The 18,505-nt window shown below is 39.6% G+C and overlaps 2 protein-coding genes and 1 long non-coding RNA gene across 3 annotated transcripts; 2 read left to right on the forward strand and 1 right to left on the reverse strand.

Moving 5' to 3' along the window:
* The first annotated feature begins 2,573 nt into the window (after nucleotides 1-2,573).
* LOC113009223 (uncharacterized) lies at nucleotides 2,574-5,643 on the forward strand. The gene is made up of 3 exons (XM_080304443.1): nucleotides 2,574-2,657; nucleotides 2,861-3,205; nucleotides 3,341-5,643. The coding sequence occupies exons 1-3, from the start codon at nucleotides 2,615-2,617 to the stop codon at nucleotides 3,718-3,720; spliced, it is 768 nt and encodes a 255-aa protein (XP_080160569.1). The 5' UTR covers nucleotides 2,574-2,614; the 3' UTR covers nucleotides 3,721-5,643.
* Nucleotides 5,644-13,125: 7,482 nt separating this feature from the next.
* LOC113009216 (uncharacterized) lies at nucleotides 13,126-15,149 on the reverse strand. The gene is made up of 6 exons (XM_080304430.1): nucleotides 15,072-15,149; nucleotides 14,638-14,967; nucleotides 14,111-14,467; nucleotides 13,863-13,988; nucleotides 13,707-13,765; nucleotides 13,126-13,596 (listed from the first exon to the last, which is right to left on the reverse strand). Exons 1-6 carry the CDS (start codon nucleotides 15,112-15,114, stop codon nucleotides 13,450-13,452), a joined length of 1,062 nt encoding a protein of 353 aa, XP_080160556.1. The 5' UTR covers nucleotides 15,115-15,149; the 3' UTR covers nucleotides 13,126-13,449.
* A 904-nt stretch (nucleotides 15,150-16,053) lies between these two features.
* On the forward strand, nucleotides 16,054-16,671 carry LOC145430078 (uncharacterized). Its single transcript, XR_013910487.1, has 3 exons — nucleotides 16,054-16,220; nucleotides 16,315-16,432; nucleotides 16,522-16,671. It is a non-coding gene; the product is annotated as an uncharacterized LOC145430078 (long non-coding RNA).
* The last annotated feature ends 1,834 nt before the right edge of the window (nucleotides 16,672-18,505 follow it).

Here is an 18,505-nt window from a genome sequence, read left to right on the forward strand (position 1 = left end):
TGAGGGTGGCAGGAGACACACCGTCTGGGCCGGGAGCTTTCCGAGCATTCAGGTTCTTAAACTGCTTCCTCACATCTGCTTCATGAATATGAAGAGTTGTGGTCGGAGGAGGTGGTGTGAAATCCTCTTTTGTGTGGGGTGAGGGGGCGGGTGTTGCAGGTGAACAGTTTGAAGGTGGTGATGGCTCTATGGAGGGGGGAGAGGTGGGGGAATGAGTGTCCAAAGTGCCTCTATTGTTGGGGTTGTTGGAGGTGTGAAGGCTGCTTGATGGCTCGTCAAAACGACAGTAGAAGTCGTTGAGGGTGTTGGCTAAGAGCAAGTCATCAGTGGAGTGGGGGGTTTTAGGCTTGTAGTTGGTGATATTCCTAAAACCTTTCCACACAGAGGCCGAGTCATTCTCTGAGATCTGCTGCTGCATCTTCTCAGAGTGCTGATGTTTGGCAATGTCCACTTCCTTAGTGAACCTGTACTTGGCCTCTCTGTAGCAGTCCCTGTCTCCGCTTCTGAACGCCTTACTCTTTTCCAGCCACAGCTTTTTGAGTTTAGGGGTAAACCAGGGTTTGTCATTGTTATAACTCACCCTGGTGCGTGATGGCACAATGCTGTCCTCACAGAAGTGGATATAGGAGGTGACAGTGTCCGTAAACTCGTCCAAGCTGTTAGAAGCAGCCTTCATTGTGTCCCAGTCTGTGGTCTCCAAACACGTGCGAAGCTCCTCCACAGCCTCGTTGCTCCACAGTTTTTTAGTCCTCACGACAGGTTTGGAGAGCTTCAGCCTCTGTCTGTACGCGGGGATTAGGTGGATCATGACGTGATCAGAAAGTCCGAGTGAAGCGCGCGGCACCGCGCGATAGGCCCCGCTGATCGTGCTGTAGCAGTGGTCCAATGTCCTCTCCTCTCTGGTCGGGCATTTAATATACTGCTTGTATTTCGGAAGCTCATGGCTCAGATTGGCTTTGTTAAAGTCCCCAAGAGCAATGATGAGAGAGTCCGGGTATGTCCGCTCCGTGTGGAGAATCTGCTCCGCGAGTGCGCACTGAGCTGCTTGCGCATCCGCGTCTGGCGGGATGTAAACAGCGGCCAGGATGAATGAAGCAAACTCCCGCGGAGAATAAAACGGTTTGCAGTGAATAAAAAGATATTCCAGAGAGGGAGAGCAGTGCTGAGCAATCACTGTTACATCTGTGCACCAGCCACTATTGATGTAGAAGCAGACACCTCCACCTTTGGTTTTACCGGAGAGAGCGGCCTGCCGGTCCGCGTGCAGCAGATGAAAGCCCTCCAGCTTGAGCGCGCAGTCCGGGATGTCCTCACTGAGCCACGACTCCGTAAAACATAAGACACAGGAGGAGGCAAAGTCTCTGTTCATGCTTCTCATCAGGGCCAGTTCGTCTATCTTATTCCAGAGTGAGCGTACATTAGAAAGGAAGATCCCAGGAAGGGCCGTTCTCAGTCCGCGTTTCCTCAAACGCACAAGTACGCCGGCTCGCTTACCTCTCTTTCGACGTCTCACTTTCCTGATCAGAGTCAGCAGTAAATCTGCCGCAGATGCGACAAATATTGGAAATAAATCCACAGGCGTTGTAGTCCTGCAGTTAAGGAGCTCTTCTCTGGTGTAAGAATATCCAGAGGAGTGCCCAGACACAGAAGAAATGCACAAAAACAAGACAAAAGTAACGCACTGAAGCACCAGGGCATCCATACGCGGCGCCATCTTGGTTGTTTATATTATTTATTTAAAATGCCCAATATAGAGGCCAAGACCAACGCAGTATGGAGGGAAGTTAGAAAACTATCAGAGCTCCAGAAAGGTATCCAAGGTGTACTGGCAGGAGAACAATATGAGAACAGCCCCACCAAGGCTGGAGACGGTGCAATACCGGAAGAGCATATGGGAGAAAGATGTAACCTATAACAACAATGCTCAGTGGCTAGCCGAGCCCCAGCAACCTCCCCAAAAAGGAGACAGTATCACAGTGGCAAACATCCTAGACAGAGTATAAAGCATGAAGAGGCCCTGACATTATTCACACCTACTGGTTAAAGGAGTTAACTGCACTCCATGAGCATCTAGAGGCACAAATGAACCAGCTGCTAAGAGACAAAACACCAATGGAATAGCAAACTGAAGGCAAGACCGGTCAATAATTATTGGTCTACTGGTCGATAATCTGCCTCAGTACCAACCACATGTAAGCTCCTGTCCTGCATCATGACCTCTAAGATTAAGAGCCACATGAGTGAGGTACAGGAAGGAGTTGGTAAGAACACTAGAGGGGCAAAACACCAGCTATTGGTTTTATTTATTTATGTGCACTGATTTAGTTGGCATCTAGTTAAATAAAAGGATGATACAATGCAAATTGTTAATGTTAGCATGCGGTGGCTGCTTGTATAAAAATATACAAATGTTCGCTGCACTGAAAATGATTTGTGTTTGCTAAATGGGAGGTCGCGATATGGGGTGGGGGTGGGGGGTGGGGGGGCTAATTTGCATTTCAGCCAATCACTTTGATTTGTGCTTTGCAAACCTTAAACACCTTCTGACTAAATCTTCCATTTGGTGGAAAGAGTACAGTACTGTGGTACTGTGAGACAGGTCTGCTGTACCACAATGATTGGAGGACTGTCTGCTTTGATTCTTCTTAGTACAACATGTAAGTGCATCTTACCTACCTATATACTTACTATGACAACTACTCAGATATACGTATAGTACTGTGACATACTATTGTTGCACAATTATGAGTTAAAGGTCATATTAGATGACCTCTGAAGCACTGTATAGAGAAGCAAATATGTATATGTTTCAGTGATTTTCTCCCGTTGTGTTATGACAATTACTGTTTCTTTTCTTTAGCCTTGCTTCATACTGCAGAGGTTCCTCATCTGATCTCTTTGACTACACTTGAACTTGGTGGAAATGCCACTTTTCACTGTCCGTTCTCTGAGAAGACAGACAGATTCTTCCACTGGTATAAGCAGTCTCTTGGGAAAATGGTTCAAACAGTAGCTACAGTAGTTTATAAGAAGATAGAGCTCATCAGTCCATTTAATCATACACGTTTCCATGTCCATAAATCAAATGATCAGTGTTTTCTTACGATCAATCACATAAACAAAGAGGATGAAGCAACATACTTTTGTCAAACTGGATCCGAGTTTTTACAACATTTCGTTAGAGGATTCTTCTTGGCTGTAAATGGTAAAATATGCTACATTATGATTGGTGTGTATTGGTGTTGTTTTTTTTCTGTCAATAATTACAAATCTTTTCCATCTTGCAAATAACTGAGCTCAGTCATTTCTGTTCAAACTCTACTTTTAATACATCACACAGATTATAATCACCAGACATCTGTTTATGTGACACAAACTCCAAAGTCATCATCGGTCCAACTGGGAAACACGGTCACCCTCCAGTGTTCATTTCTCACCAAGAACAAAGAAAGCAGTGCTCAGTGTCCCAGTGACCGCAGTGTGCACTGGTTCAAAAGTGGATCAGGAGAAAACCATCCAAGTATCATTTATAGAAATGTCACTCATAGAAACAGCATGGATGATACAGAGAGACGCTGCATCTACCATCTGTCCAAAACCATACAGAACCTCTCTGATACTGGGACTTACTACTGTGCTGTCGTCACATGTGGAGTGATACTGTTTGGTGAAGGATCTAAAGTGGACACAAGTAAGTATGTACAGTCTCTAATATCCTGAACTCTTTTACACATTTAAAAACAGGTAGGCTGAACTTGATTAGCCGTTTGGTATTTGGATGGGTTATCTGTAGAAGTCAGCACAAGCCAACTCTAAAGATTGTATTGAAATCATAATTTCATATATATTTTTTGAAACAGCTACATTACTTAAAACAAAACGTGGTGACATTGTGAAAAGCAAAATGTATTTCATTGTGCAGAACATTTTTACCTTTGATGTCTTACACATCTGTACTGAGAAAAATGTAAAAGGTAAAATAAGGTTATATTACTGTTTATTTGTTACAGTAGTTGAAATGTTCAAATAACCAGTATTACCCACATCATTACACCACCAGCAGCCTGAACCATTGATCTAAAGTATCCATGTTGGTTATGTCAAATTTGGATCTTATCATCGAGATGACTCAGTGGAAATTAACTGTTATTACACCAGGCAAGAGCTTTCCACTCTTCTTTTGTCCAATTGTGGTAAGCCCATGCAAGCTGTAGCCTCAGATTCCTGTTTTTAGCTGACAAAGAGTGGTCTTCTGCTGCTGTAGCCCATCTGCTATAATGTTCAACATGTTGCATTCAGAGATGCTATTCTGCATACCTTGGCTATAATTTGAGTTATTGAGAAGTGTGTCCATTCTCCTTTGACCCCAATATCAACAAAGAATCTTCACCTGAAGAACTGCTGCTAACTGGATTTTTTTTCTTCTAGATTCACTTTTCATTCTCTATGAAGCCTAGATGGCTGCATGACGAAAATCCCAGTAGACCAGCAATTTGAAAATTATTCCCAACTTCCTGTCTGACACTATGACGCTATGTTCAGAGACGCTTAAATAATATTTCATGTCACTTTGAAATTCAGCAGACTCTCTTTATCATATCTACATGCCTACAGCTGTGGTCAAAAGGTTACATACATGCATGATCAGCATGAATGATGGTAATTTGGGAATGAATTCTGTGAACTGTTCTTTTTCATGGGTGAAATGACTCTGCACCATGAATCTTTACTAAGATGCTCAAGCTTAATTTCCTCTAATCCTCACAGAATCAAAAGTATATATACAGGCATAAAGTATACATGTACCCTCATTAATATTTGGTTAAATATTTCTTAAAAACTTGACCAGACACTTTTGGTAGCTACCAGGATGCATTACGGCAGAATTCAGGGTGGATATTTGACCACTTTTATTAGCAAAATTGGTCGGTTTCATGCCTGGCTTTTAAGCACAGTCTACAAATTCTCAGTAGGATTGAGGTCAGAGCTTTTGGAGGGCCATTGCAGAAGCTTAATGAAATGTTATTCATCTTTGTCACCACACTGTCAGGCTCTGGAAGAAGACCTAAACTGTCACCTCCAGTTAAGCAAATGTACAGAAATTCATCAAATATTATTATACTCAGCTTTCTGCCAAAAAATGTGTTTTGTCTGTCTACAAAGGTAAGATTCTGAGGAAGGAAACAAAAAGCTAAGCAATTTAGCATTACCAGTAAATTATGTTGCTGTTAACTGTTTGCCGAAAACTGCCAAAATAATTCCAAGAATATGTTTTGCCAAAATTTAACATTTGTTTGAGTTTTTTTTTTTTTTTTTTTTGTTTTGTTTTGTTTTTCTCCCTTTTATACAGGTTTAAGTATATGTTGCAAAATCAATAAAAACTTAAATGCAAAAAAACAAAAAACAAAAAACATTTCTCTTCTTCCAGGAACAGAAGTGGACCCCATTGATTCTTACTCTTGGAGGACTGTTGGTCTGCTGTGTGACTGTAATCATTGTCCTCATTTCCTGCATGACTTGTTGTCATTTCAAAGGTTGATTATAGATTGACATTTATATTATTTGCATATATATCTAGAATATGATATTAATATGATTCTACTGCAGTAATATTTTTTTTATTTAAATTCTGTTTTTTAATAGTAAAACAAATTCTCAAAATCAATTATTAGGCTCCATTATTTCATAAATGTTGTTAAAAGATTAGAGATTTACTGCCCACCTGGATGTCCTTGGCTAAGTTACAACCATAGGCTCATTAATCCAGATGCCCTTGAGCAAAACTCTTTCACAGTTCTCCCCAGCATATCATAACGTCTGCATACATTATACACCAGGGTATAAAATTATTTAAAAAAATATTTGTTCATTTTTTTTCTTAGAGAATGAAAACTATTACAGACTGATATGCAGCCTTTGATTTTATTAACAGGAGCAACAAGTGTTTCCCATCGTCTGGGACATAACAAGTCAGTTGGAAATCCGACAAATGATTTGGTAAATATTAATTTTTGTTTTTCCAAATTGTTTTTGTAATTGTTTTTCCAAAACATAAGTAAGCTACATTTTCACTACAAAAAACACAGAACAGCAGCCCAGAGGAAAAGTTTCCACACAAGACACATGATATTTGACAAGAACACACAAAGCCCATTCTAACATATATAGCTTGACGAAAGATTGAGCTCTCTCCAAATCTAGCAAAATTCGAGCTGCTGTTAATGTGCTGTTCTCTGCTTTACTGTTGCCAGAGCAGGTCTTCAGTCACCTTCTGCCTTATGTGATCATCTAGTCTGTATATATGCTGAGTTGATAATATAGCTACAACAAAGAAAATCTAAAATATTTTTTCATTAACAAATATATTTCTGTAGGATGGAGAAGAAAAAGATGTTAACTATGCACCGTTGGATTTCTCTACAAGGAAGATGAGAGAAGGAAAAAAGAAGAAGAGTGACTACGCAGACTGTGTGTACTCTTTTGTCAAATCAGAAGAACAAAACCAGCAGTAGCCTTCTCTCAGAAGAGAAAAAAAATCCTCAGCTTGCTTAGTCATTGTTACATTTGATTTGTAACATTGTATTTCCTTTTCCAAGACATTTTGCTAGGAACCAGTTGACCATCAAATTACATCATTTGGCAACTAGCGTTGCCAATTTTTGAACTATCAATTAAGGGACACTGGTGTGCCAGAAGCACAATGTACAACAAGCTGGGCAAACTGTAAATATGCACTATGTGCATAATTATGTATACTGCACTATGCAAATATGTGTGAATACTCTTCTAATAAAAATGCAGTAAAATGTTGGCATTCAGTTTAATCAATATTTCATTTAAAACAATAAAGAAAAATACAGTAAATGATAACAGAAATCACATGGGCCTTTTCTCTGAAAAATAGGAAAAAACTATTGAAATAAAATACTGTAAATAGGGGCTTCAACCACCCAGTTACATTTTTCAAGGATATGTTTTTATTCATTGCTGACAGGCTGAACCCTGGTATGTTTTTCTTCCCATTGTTCCAGATTCAAAGATTCAAAGTGTTTATTGTCATGTTTACAGAAGAAATAGCATTTCTCTGTGCAATGAAATTCTTCCTTTGCTCTCCATACGCAAATGCCAAGTTAGGTAAGGGTTAAAGGAACAAGATAAATAAGGATAAAAATAAGACAAAATATTAAGATGAATAAATATAAAAATAAGGAAAAAATAATGAAAGATAAATAAATAAGTAAAAAAAAGCAAGTGATTGAGACAAGTGATGTCGTATGCAGATATCGTTGTAGATGCATGTACAAAGGAGCTTAATGTGCAAAATTAATTTAGTGTGCAAAGTGTCCTGATGTGCACATTGCAGTTGCTGTTCAGGAGTCTGATGGCAGTGGGGAAGAAGGAGTTGTTGAGTCGGGACCTTCTGGATTTCACACTTCTAAACCTTCGTCTCGAGAGTAGAAGTATGAACAGTACGTGTTGAGGGTGTGTGGAGTCTTTGAGGATGGAGGCAGCTCTCTTCTGGACTCGATGGTAGATGCTCTGCATAGTGATCAGGGGAGTCCTGATGATCTTCTCCGCAGCTGTTATCACTCTCTGCAGGTGTTTGCCGTACCATGCAGTGATGCAGCTGGTCAATCTGCTCTCCACATGGCAGCTGTAGAAGCTGTTGAGGATCTTGGCCGACATACCAAATTTCCTTAGCCTCCTCAGGATATATAGCCGCTGCTGAGCCTTCTTGACCAGCTGTGTGGTGTTCAGTGTCCAGGTGAGGTCCTCACTGATGTGGACGGCCAGGTACCTAAAGCTGCTCACGCTCTCCACTTCACTCTAAACAGCAGCTGGTGAGGCCTCTTCTTCTTCCTCATGTCCACTATCATCTCCTTTGTTTTATCAGTGTTGAGGGTGAGGTTGTCCTCACACCATGACACCAGACTAGTCACCTCTCTCCTATAAGCCGCCTCGTCCCCACCAGTGATGCAACTGATCACTGCAGTGTCACCCGCAAGCTTCAGTATGATGTTGTTTTTGTTGGAGGTGACGCAGTCGTGGGTATACAGGGTGTAGAGGATGGGGCTGAGGACGCATCTCTGTGGTACGCCAGTGTTTGTGATAATGCTGACTGAAGTCCTGTTGCCGATCCTGACAGACTGAGGCCTGCCAGCCAAAAAGTCTTGTAGCCAGTCACAGAGGGTGGGGTGCAGGCCAAGTGTAGACAGTTCGTGGATGAGTTTGTGAGGGATGACTGTGTTGAAGGCGGAGCTGTAGTCAACAAAGAGTACCCTGATGTAGGAATCATTATTTTCCAGGTGGGAGAGGGAATGGTGAAGGGCAGCAGCATTGGCGTCTGACGTAGACCTGTTGGGCCGGTATGCATACTGCAGAGGATCCAGAGTGTGTGGAATATTGCCCTTGATGTAGGCCAGCACTACTCTGTCAAAACACTTTGCAATGATTGGAGTGAGTGCAACTGATCTGTGATCTCTGGGCTTTTCTTGGGGAGAGGGATGATGGTTGTGGTCTTGAAGCATGTGGGAACGATGCTCTGGCTGAGGAAAAGGTTGATGATGGATGTGAGAACATCAGCCAGCTCGTTAGCACATGCTCTAAGGGCCCGTCCAGGGATGTTGTCTGGTCCTGCTGCCTTGCGGGGGGTTGATCATCCTCAGGACCTTGTGTACTTGGTCTATGAGCCCACTGGCGGGGGAGAGGGTCGCGTGATCTGGGGGTTCTGAAAGGTATTGGAGGTGTGGAAGGTCTGGGAGGTCTGGGGGGTCTCAAAGCGGGTGTAAAACATGTTGAGATCATCCGGCAGACCGCCTACAGAGCTGATGGTGTTGGTGGTAGCCCTATACTACGTGATGTGCTGCATGCCTTGCCACATCCGCCTGGGGTCAGCAGAAGAATAGAAGCCAACCAGCTTCCCTCTGTACTGCCTCTTAGCTGCTGTAATAGCTTTCCTCAGTCCATACTTCACAGCTTTGTACTCCATCTCATTGCTTGATCTGAATGCAAGAGAGTGAGTACGCAGCATGTGTCGTCCCATTCCAGGACTTTATCTGAAAGCCAGGTCTCGGTGAAAATAAGAGCGCGGCATTCTCTTATTTCCGTCAAATTTTGTCGAGTTTGTTTTGGATTACTTACTCAAATGTAACTGAAGAAGACTGTAATTGGAGGGGGGGTTTTTTGTTTCTTTTTTTGTTGTTGTTGTTTTTTGCAATATGCTGATGGATGTTAGGATTTCCAATCGTGTCTTGTAAGAAACAGTTATGGTTTAGGTGTGAAACTCGTGTAGTAACCTGTTATACAGGTTATTGTTTGGTATGTTGGGAAAAGAGAGAATATTTTAGTGCATAAAATAGCTGATTGCACACAGTATACCCGACCTGGTGAGGAAAAGCTGGAGTGTGGACTCCAGCTTGTTGGTCTGGTGACCCAAACAGGCTCTTCTTCATATTTTTCTTAGTTTATAAAATGCTTTTCAAACTCAAACATTATGACTAACACCTGGATTTTCCCGTTTGAGTGCAGCTAGCCAAAAAGCGAAGAGCCAATTACTGCTAAATTGACAGAGTGAAAGTGGGCGGTATTCATATTCATACATTAACCCAAACCAACTCCACTTAACTATTATTGTTGCTAATGAATGCAAGAAGTGAGTGGAAAATAAACTGCCCATTCCCAAACAGAACATGATCTAGTGTCTCTTTATTGTGAAACTTACACCTCCAACCCAAACCCTAAAGCAATTTGTTCACTTTCTTTGCTTTAATTTTTATGAAAGTATTAGTGAGAACAGGTTGCCCTGATGCCCTCAGATAACACACACTGGACCTTAAGCCCTATATTCACACAATTTAACTTTCATACACAAACACATAAAAAGTGGCAGCCAGCTTTTAGAAAACAATATATTTACTGGAAATTTTAGGCATCCCATTCTCTTTGCTGCATCAATATAACAGTCATCTTCTCTTTATCATGATTACTGTTAGGTTGAAATTGTTAAATGTTGTCATCATTGTACTTAAATTTGTAAGTCTTGCCTTAAACTGTATGATCAAAGACATTCTTCTGTTTTTGCTCCCCTCCCCAGCCTGTTGAATGGTGAGGACGGCTATAGTGTAACTGTAGGCACATCCTCAGCAGGAAGTCACACAAACACACCGCCATTCATACACACTCACGTGCACATACACACACACACACACACACACACACACACACACACACACACACACACACACACAGTGTTTTAACCTTTTGTGACCATAGGGGGGTTTTACAATGGTTGTTGGTGTAAACTGTGTGTCGCACAATAAAAGGCTGCAGTGGGGTGATGTTCTTTGGAGTGGTCTGAGATCAAGGGCAGAAAGGCTGCTCTGAGATCCTTCCCTTGCTAGCAAGTAAAACCGATCGATTGCTGCTCTATCTTGCTTTCTTCAAGTCTGAACTAGCGGGCCTGTTGTAATGCAGACCCAGCAATTACTTTCATAAAAATGAATAAAACAGTGGAAAACTTTGACACCATTTAACTTCTGTTGATCTAGCACCCAGAATGAATTTAGGTGCGATTCATGGTCTGGAACAACTCGTCCATTCTCTAAGCAATCTATTTTAAAACAGTGAATGCGGTGAGTGAGGTGACAACAGAGTGAAGGAGGACTTCCCCCTTACAGACTAGAGTTAGTTTCTGATTCAAAAAGCACATTTTAAAAGTTAAGTAAATTAAAGTAAATAAGAACACATGTGATAAGGATAGTGCAACTAGATGTCAGTTACACATTAAATCTCACAATGAGTTTATGAATACAGTCTTTTTCCTTAATATACTTTACTAGTAAAGTTAGATTTCAAGGGATTGAACAAGAGAGACACTTATGAGTGTGCACACAGCCAAATGTTTATAATCTCAGCTAACAAACAATGCAAAGATCATGAGCGTGATCATGGGAGAGTTAAATTAAGTGTCCTATTCAAAAATTACTTTCCTTTTGTCATTCTCACTCTTTCAGTCTTTAGACCAGCTCAGATCTTTGTGTCAGGTTTACACCAAACCCAGGGGTTTGAAGTCCCACTCCAATTCAGGAAATGTTATGAAGCTTTTCAAATACAAATGCACATGGGTTCATTATATTCTTTTTACTGTTTACTACCACAAAGACAAAGACACTCACACCTATAATATATCTCCTTTGAAAGCAGTACAACAGCAGTGTACCAGCAGGGCAGATGGAAATACTATTATTATGGACCCAGCTGACTCATAAACGAACTCCTTTATTTTGCAGTGATGTACAGTGCATATCCCAAACCCAAAGACTCAAAAAGATAAGAGTATTTTTTATGTGTTTATGGTATTGGCATGAATTACTATATTTAATTGAAAATATGTACCTGTGTGCAAAAGGAAATATCAGTTCGTATCTGGTTAGGCTAAGACTTACTAACTGGTACAATGCTTTCTATGTTTTTGCAAGATTATAAGATTACAGATACAAAGAATTGCAGTTACAAAGTGGCGTGAGTAGAAAGGGTTAGAGGCTACAAAAAAGTTTGCTTGCACTAAAAAATATTATTTGTTTGTGTGTTAAATGTGGGATGGGGGGTCATTTACATTTCAATTAGTTTGTGCTTTGCTAACCTTAAACACCTTGTAGCTAAACCTTACATTCTGTGGAAAGACATCAGTACTGTAAGACAAGAAAGACGGGCAACTTTGATTCTTCTTAATACAAGAGTTACTTAAACCTACTGTAAGAACAATATTATAAGATATTGTCGTTGCAACTTATGTGTGTAATAAAATATTTGATAATAATGGTAATTATATTTTCCCCAATGGAAAACTGATTTGCAGCATGTCCACTCATCAAACAACACATAAATTGTAAAAAACAAACAAACCAGAAACAGCCCAAGTTTTATCAGTAGCATCAACAAAGTTCAATAATGGCAACAACCCTTATGGTTTAATATTGTTAAGCATGACAATATCAGCATGTATAAAGGACTGTCTCTTGGTCTTAACTGCAGGTACTTTATACCAGCAACTCGAGGGAAGCTGCGGGGAGGATGGTCTAAACATAACAAGACAGAGGTCGCCTTCCTCAACACCTCCCTGTTGTAAAAATCCACAAGCAAGGTCTGAGCCACAGATACAAGCCTTTCAGACAGCTTAGTATGTCTGACATCCTAAAAAGTTTAGTATGTCTCAAAAATTGTATCTGTCTGTACCTATAACACAATCTGAGCTGCAATAGTTTGATAAGATTGCTGTACCTGAAAACAAAATTTAGTTGGTGATATCTTAAAAGTTCATTCAGCACTTACTGCACAAGGTGCCAGGCATGACATGTCACCAAAAAGACAAAGATTTTTATACAACAGATTAAATCAAATGCAGATAATCTTACTACAGAATTGGTTGAAATCTCCTGCTTCTACAGAAATACCTCAAGAGATAATCCACTGATGGACCCAAATTATATCAGGAATACCTGTGCTTATTACAGGTCAGGTATCTAAGCTCTGTAATGGCTGTTCAGCAAATGGTGCCCAAATTTAACATGAAATATTGATCTTTAGGCAGAGCAGTTTAGAGATGCTCTGCTTGCTTAGTCATTCATTCGTCAATCGTAACATTATATATTTAGCAGTTAATCAGCAAATTATGTTATCATGTCTAACACGTCCTTGAACATGTGTGATTGTAAAGGGAATATTTAGATTATCTTCTTATATGGAGGAATGGTTCAATCATGATAGAATTAAATGAAAAGGACTGTTGTTATTTTAATGTGTTGATTTCAAAGACAAATCATGAATTTGTCCTTTATTTTGATTTCATGTTGAATGGATTTAATTGATTCTATTTTCAGAGCACTTGTGTTGCACAGCAACAGTCAAACCAGCATCAGTTTGCAACAAATGGAAACGGAGTTACACCTCATATATGATGAAGTCTTTGGTGGAAAGCTGAGAAACCAGACATACTTCAGACATCATTTGATTGTTTCAATAAAGCTTCTACAAGAGCCCCATAAAAAGCAAAGTTTTTTTTCTGCTTATTTTCAGAACACCTGACAAAAATAGCTGAAAGATACAAAGAACTCACAAAACAAAGTAGTATTTTAGATGTTTCTGTGCAGATTTCTGTATTTCTATTACAGCGGACACAAAGGAAAACAGAACGAGTGAAGAAAACGGGACATGAGTTTAAAACACACTAAGAGTCTGGGCATGCCAATATAACATATCAGTCCAAAGTGAAGATGGATTTTGTTCTTCCAAATTGAATTCTTGTGAGTTACTAAAGGTATGACAAATCATCATTCATATTTTATGTACAGTCATCACAAATAAATACATCAGGTTTAAACATACAATAATACATTAGCTGCCACATAGTGTATTAGCTGATGGCCCAGTGAGATGAAATACAAGCTTTGCTCAAGCATCACTTTTTCCATACTCAAAAGCTCTGACATCAGAGTAAATACAAATTGTCTCTGTTGCTCTCGCATTCCTTCTCTCTGCTTTGCGAGTGTTTCTCCTGGTTAAAGTTGGTGCAGCATAAGTCAATGAGTCTTCATGTCTCTGGGAAATAAAAAAAAAAATCCATCAACTTTTATGCACATCCATAGACTAACAAGAAAAATTGCTGATAGTTTTGTTTCTATCACATTGTTTATTTCTAAATTTCTTACTTGCTGAATTTGTTGTTCTGTCCTAGTCGTTTCTGTATTTGTTTGTAGAGAAGCAGCAGCTGGATTAAAACAATTTGAAAAAAGGAAATAACTGTAAATAGTGACCAGCAGCAAATGTTTCACTGTATTTTACTTTACTGAAATAACTGTTCTTACCTGAGGTTTTGTGTTTTTCTTTGATGGTATAAATGAGGAAGGCTATAACAATCAGGCTTATGCTGAGAGCAACACATAGCAGAAAGACAACGGTTTTGGTCAAATCCCAATGACGGACAGCTGGAACTATATTGAAAAAAGTTCTTATTTAATGTGAAGTAATAGTGAAATGTAAAACTAATATTGATGTGTAATAATATATTAATATTGACTAAAATATGAACAATAATTTATAGAAAAACACTTACCTTCGATATCGAGTTTTGTTCCATTTCCAAACAGTATCTCTCCACATGTGGCCACAGCACAGTAATAAGTTCCTGTATCAGACGAGCTGACGTTCCTGGAGAAGCTGTAGACACATTTCTGTTGGGAGGCAGCCTCAGGACTCCGCTCACAATAATTACCATTGTTTCCATGACTATAAATTAAACTTGGATGAGATTCATCTGGTTTGGTTCTGTACCAGTACACACTGTGATCTTCTGTACATGTTCTGTTCTCAGAATTAGAGACGACTGAACACTGCAGAGTCACTGGGTCTCCTGGATGGACTGGATTAGACAAAGAGTCTTGAGTGACACCAGTGATGCCTGGGTCAGGTCCTATGAAATAAAAATAAATATGTTTCATTACATTCAGTTAAATAAAAACAATTAAAATATATTAAATTAGTGCATATTTAGCAACTAAAAATTTTGCAAATAAACATAAAAAAATACAAATAATTTTGCTATTACTGGCACATTAGTGTTGCTGTTTCTGTTTCACTTACCTTTGACTCGAAGAAAAGTTCCTTTCAAAAATGTCATGTTGCGCTGTCTTACTTTGATGCAGTAATAAACAGCTGTATCAGTTAACTGTGCTCTGCTGATATGCAGAACAAAAGTTCCAGGCTCTTGTTTTGTTGTAATGTGATGAATTTTTTCAATAGTCGGAACATCATGAGACATTGTTGATCCTAAAACTTCAGGAAAGCTCTGAGAAACAAGTCTGATCCAGAATAAGTTTGTTGAAAGCCAACCATGATCCCGGAAACAGTTCAGAGTCACATTTTGCCCAACAGCAACATTTTTGGTGTCAAAGATCTGATGATCTGAGCATCCTGAAAATTAAAAGCAGAATCATGGTTACCAACAGTGATATATTCATATAATCTTCTAGATTAATACACCACAGTGATTCAGTTATTAAGAATTCTGTACTTACGCCCAATATTGATCAGGAGCAGTATATAAAAAATTGTCAGCATTTTGTTTTTTTCCTCTTGACACAGCAGACGTTTGAAGCTGCATTATGAAAGGATTTGTCTACATTTAACCGTATCAAATGGGAGGGAACAATTTTTAGAGCAATCTTATTGGCTTCTCACTCTGGTGCTGTTTCACTGCACTACCACAATGGAAATATGCCATACCCAAATACATGAAACAACACCAGCAACACACTCATGGTATTTTATTTTTGACTGTCATATTGGTTTGGTTACAGTGGGCTGTTTACTGTAGACAACACATGGTTTGTTTACAACAGTTTTCTCAAACGGAAATCAAAATAGGAAAATGTGAAGGCTGTGCGTGATGTTAGTTATTGTTCCAGATACAGGGTTATCCTATTTTATTAGTTTCACACTTAGGTCATGCAGAAATAACTGTCATGTATATGCAAAGTAAAATATTAATAGAGATACAGTAATTGTGAATCTTTATTTGCTTCATCTGCACACACACACACACACACACACACATATCGTTATCCAATTTACCTTTCATACATACACATAAACTTGAACGCAATTCTCATGAAGCGCTCTGATTATTTTAAGTATTCCATTCTGTTCTTTTCATTGACATATATTTATATGGCAGTCACTGTTTTACCATAATCACCTCTATCAAAGAGAATAAAACATTGGATGACTGAGACTGTGCACTATTAAACTTATTTTGATTGAGTACGCACAATGAATTTTGGTTCTCCTCACATTCAAGAAATACTTTTTTACATTTTAAACTGAATAAGAATGAACGTGAATAATGCAAGTCCATGTCAGTTTTATGTGTTTAATAATAAAATCAGTTTAAATTAGAGTTTTTTCCATACCTGTTTTTAAATTCTAGTGTAGTAAAGTTAGACTAAAGTGGCTGAACAAGGGACACTTAAATATATGTGTTAGGAGGTGGTGGGTAGGTGTATTGTTGTTGTTTGGGTTTTGTTTTCCTTTTTGGTTATAGGTAGGCGAGGCGGGGCTTGATGGCATTCCAACACACCTGCGACGCATCGGACGTCATCAGTGAGCGCTCTTAGGGAGCAGAGTCACGGACGTCTGGTGTCGGAGTATTGTCGCTGTCACAAGTGGTAACGAGTTAGCACAGGCTGCATTTGTTGATTTTACGCTGTGGAGCTGTATGTTTTAAAGGATCCACGTTTCGCCTACTTTTCTTTGTCTTAGCCTGTTCCATCGCCTGCCCGCCTACCTAGGATTTTGTGTTGACTATTGTGGATCCGCGACGGAGTGCTATGTACCATCAGGCGGCGATCACCGCAGCGGCTGTGGTTTGGGTGGTCAAGTAAGCTCTCCAACTCTCTCCGTCCACTTGTGTTTAACGTTCGGCTATCAACGGTATGTCATAAGCCCTGTTTTGTTCCCTGTTGTCAGGTAGCTCCGGTGCGTCTGCTGCCTACCTGCATGCTTCGGCTCCGTCTCATCGCCTCGGTGTTTATCTCCTGGCACCTTTTTATTTATCACTGTATATAGCCCCTTCCCTTGTAAATATTCCCCCTAACTCGTGTATATAAAAACTTGCATCACTAACTATTCTGCGTCCGTGTGTGTTTCTGCCACGTAATCCATCTGTGTAATCCAGCCCACCTAACAATATGGGTGTGCACACGGACAAATACTGACAAAGAATGCAAAGATAGTGAGCTTGATTGTGAAAAGTTGTCAGATTTAGAAACATATTCCACAGGATAAGAGACAAAGTATAAACGCTACATTCTAAAAGAGGGGTTCTTAAACTTTTTTACCTCTGGGCCCAACTTTTCTACTACAAGGTGGCCCGGGGCCCAGTCAGATATTAACACTGTATTGAATAAGTTGATGTTGCTTTTGGTTTGATTTATATTTAATAACTAAATCAAATCAATTATGATGGCATGATGCAATGTAATAGACATTTATTTATTATGTGTATGTGAAACTGCACATAAAACAAAATGCCAAACAGGTTAACAATTCCTGGAACAAATCAAACTGCAAGTAGAAACTGAAAGGCTCAAATCAGGGTTGATAACACAAAAGTAATTAATAATTCAATTTTATTACAGCAAAAGAGACAAAAAAAAAAGGTAAAAATAAAAATTGGATCAATAATGTGGTAATAAAATAAATACATTCAAAGAATTTTCTGGTTAAATGAATGAATAAATAAACTTAAATATTAAAAAAAACATGCAAATGAAAATATAGCTTTATAATCTGTGAGTGAATTTAAAAGTTGCTTCAGCAGTAAACCTTTTTTCACTGGCAAACCAGAAGTTACTCTTTGTATTTGAGACAAATGAACAACAACAGTCACAGCAGTCGTTTTTTTTGGCAAGCTGCAACTCCCCTTTTACTGTATGTTCACCTCTTAATAAGACAGTTGAGCCTGCCTCTGAGACACGATCTAATCCAGTCTGGGTGGAATGGGGGAAAGGCTCATTCTCAGAGTAGCTGTTGCTCTGAGTCTGTTTCAGGCTTTGGTCTTGGCTGTGATCCTGATTCACACAGATATGTAGTTTTGAATGGGAGAAGGAGTTTCACAGCTCTCAATGTCAGACATGGGTACTCCTTTGGGACATCAATCCAGAAGGACCCCAGGTCCAGTTTGCCCCACTGCAACTTTAAAGTGCTGTCGGTGGAAACTTCCAGAAGCTGGGATTCCAGATGTGAGGGTAAAGCAACATAATTTTCAGTGGGATCCACAAAAAAATGGGTCGTAAATCCACGTGTCCTTCTCTGGGATCCTCAGGGATTCATCAATGCAGTGGAAACATTCCTGAGCTGTGGCTCGTGTTGGTAGCTCTCCACTAAACAGCATGTCTTCATGCATACTGAACAAAATAAATTCCTCCGGTATCATTGGATTGCATTAGTCCACAGTCCACACATTGGGATCTGCGCTCCACCTTGTTTCCTTTATTCAGAAACCTTTACTTCAGGAAGTCAGGGTTGTACTTGTGCAAAGATTTTGCCTTTTGGGAGGGGCCCTTGTCACTTTCATCTTCATTTTTGCATTTTAAGAACTTCTGCATATATTTTGCTAACTGCAGACGTCGGGGAGAGTGTTTTCTTCTGCTTTCTTATTGAGACTGATTTAAAAAACCCCACCTAGTGGTGGGAATCTGTATTGTATCTGAAATTTTCATGGATAACAGTAGTCCCTGGTGTCTTCAATTAATAACTTATGATGTCCCGCGGGCCTTGCAGCCCCACAGGTGTAAAACTAAAAAATGTTTGAGGCCCTCAAGGTCCGGCTCTTAAGAATCACTGTTCTAGACAGGCTGCCAATCTATTGTTGGGCCAACATATAAATACAGATAACCATTCATGTTCACATTCAGACCTATGACCAACTTGGAACCATCAGTTAGTCTAA

Source organism: Astatotilapia calliptera, chromosome 2 (assembly GCF_964374335.1).
Source record: "Astatotilapia calliptera chromosome 2, fAstCal68.1, whole genome shotgun sequence".
Taxonomy (NCBI): domain Eukaryota; kingdom Metazoa; phylum Chordata; class Actinopteri; order Cichliformes; family Cichlidae; genus Astatotilapia; species Astatotilapia calliptera.

What these genes read in the sequence shown, in the direction of transcription:
- LOC113009223 (XM_080304443.1), top strand. Translation starts at nt 2,615, where the DNA reads ATGATTGGAGGACTGTCTGCTTTGATTCTTCTTAGTACAACAT. An exon ending in GATTCTTCTTAGTACAACAT is followed by an intron (nt 2,658 to 2,860) that starts GTAAGTGCATCT and finishes TCTTTTCTTTAG; the next exon opens with CCTTGCTTCATACTGCAGAG. An exon ending in ATTCTTCTTGGCTGTAAATG is followed by an intron (nt 3,206 to 3,340) that starts GTAAAATATGCT and finishes TACATCACACAG; the next exon opens with ATTATAATCACCAGACATCT.
- LOC113009216 (XM_080304430.1), bottom strand. Translation starts at nt 15,114, where the DNA reads ATGCTGACAATTTTTTATATACTGCTCCTGATCAATATTGGGC. An exon ending in GCTCCTGATCAATATTGGGC is followed by an intron (nt 14,968 to 15,071) that starts GTAAGTACAGAA and finishes TTTAATTTTCAG; the next exon opens with GATGCTCAGATCATCAGATC. An exon ending in CAGAACAACAAATTCAGCAA is followed by an intron (nt 13,597 to 13,706) that starts GTAAGAAATTTA and finishes TTTATTTCCCAG; the next exon opens with AGACATGAAGACTCATTGAC.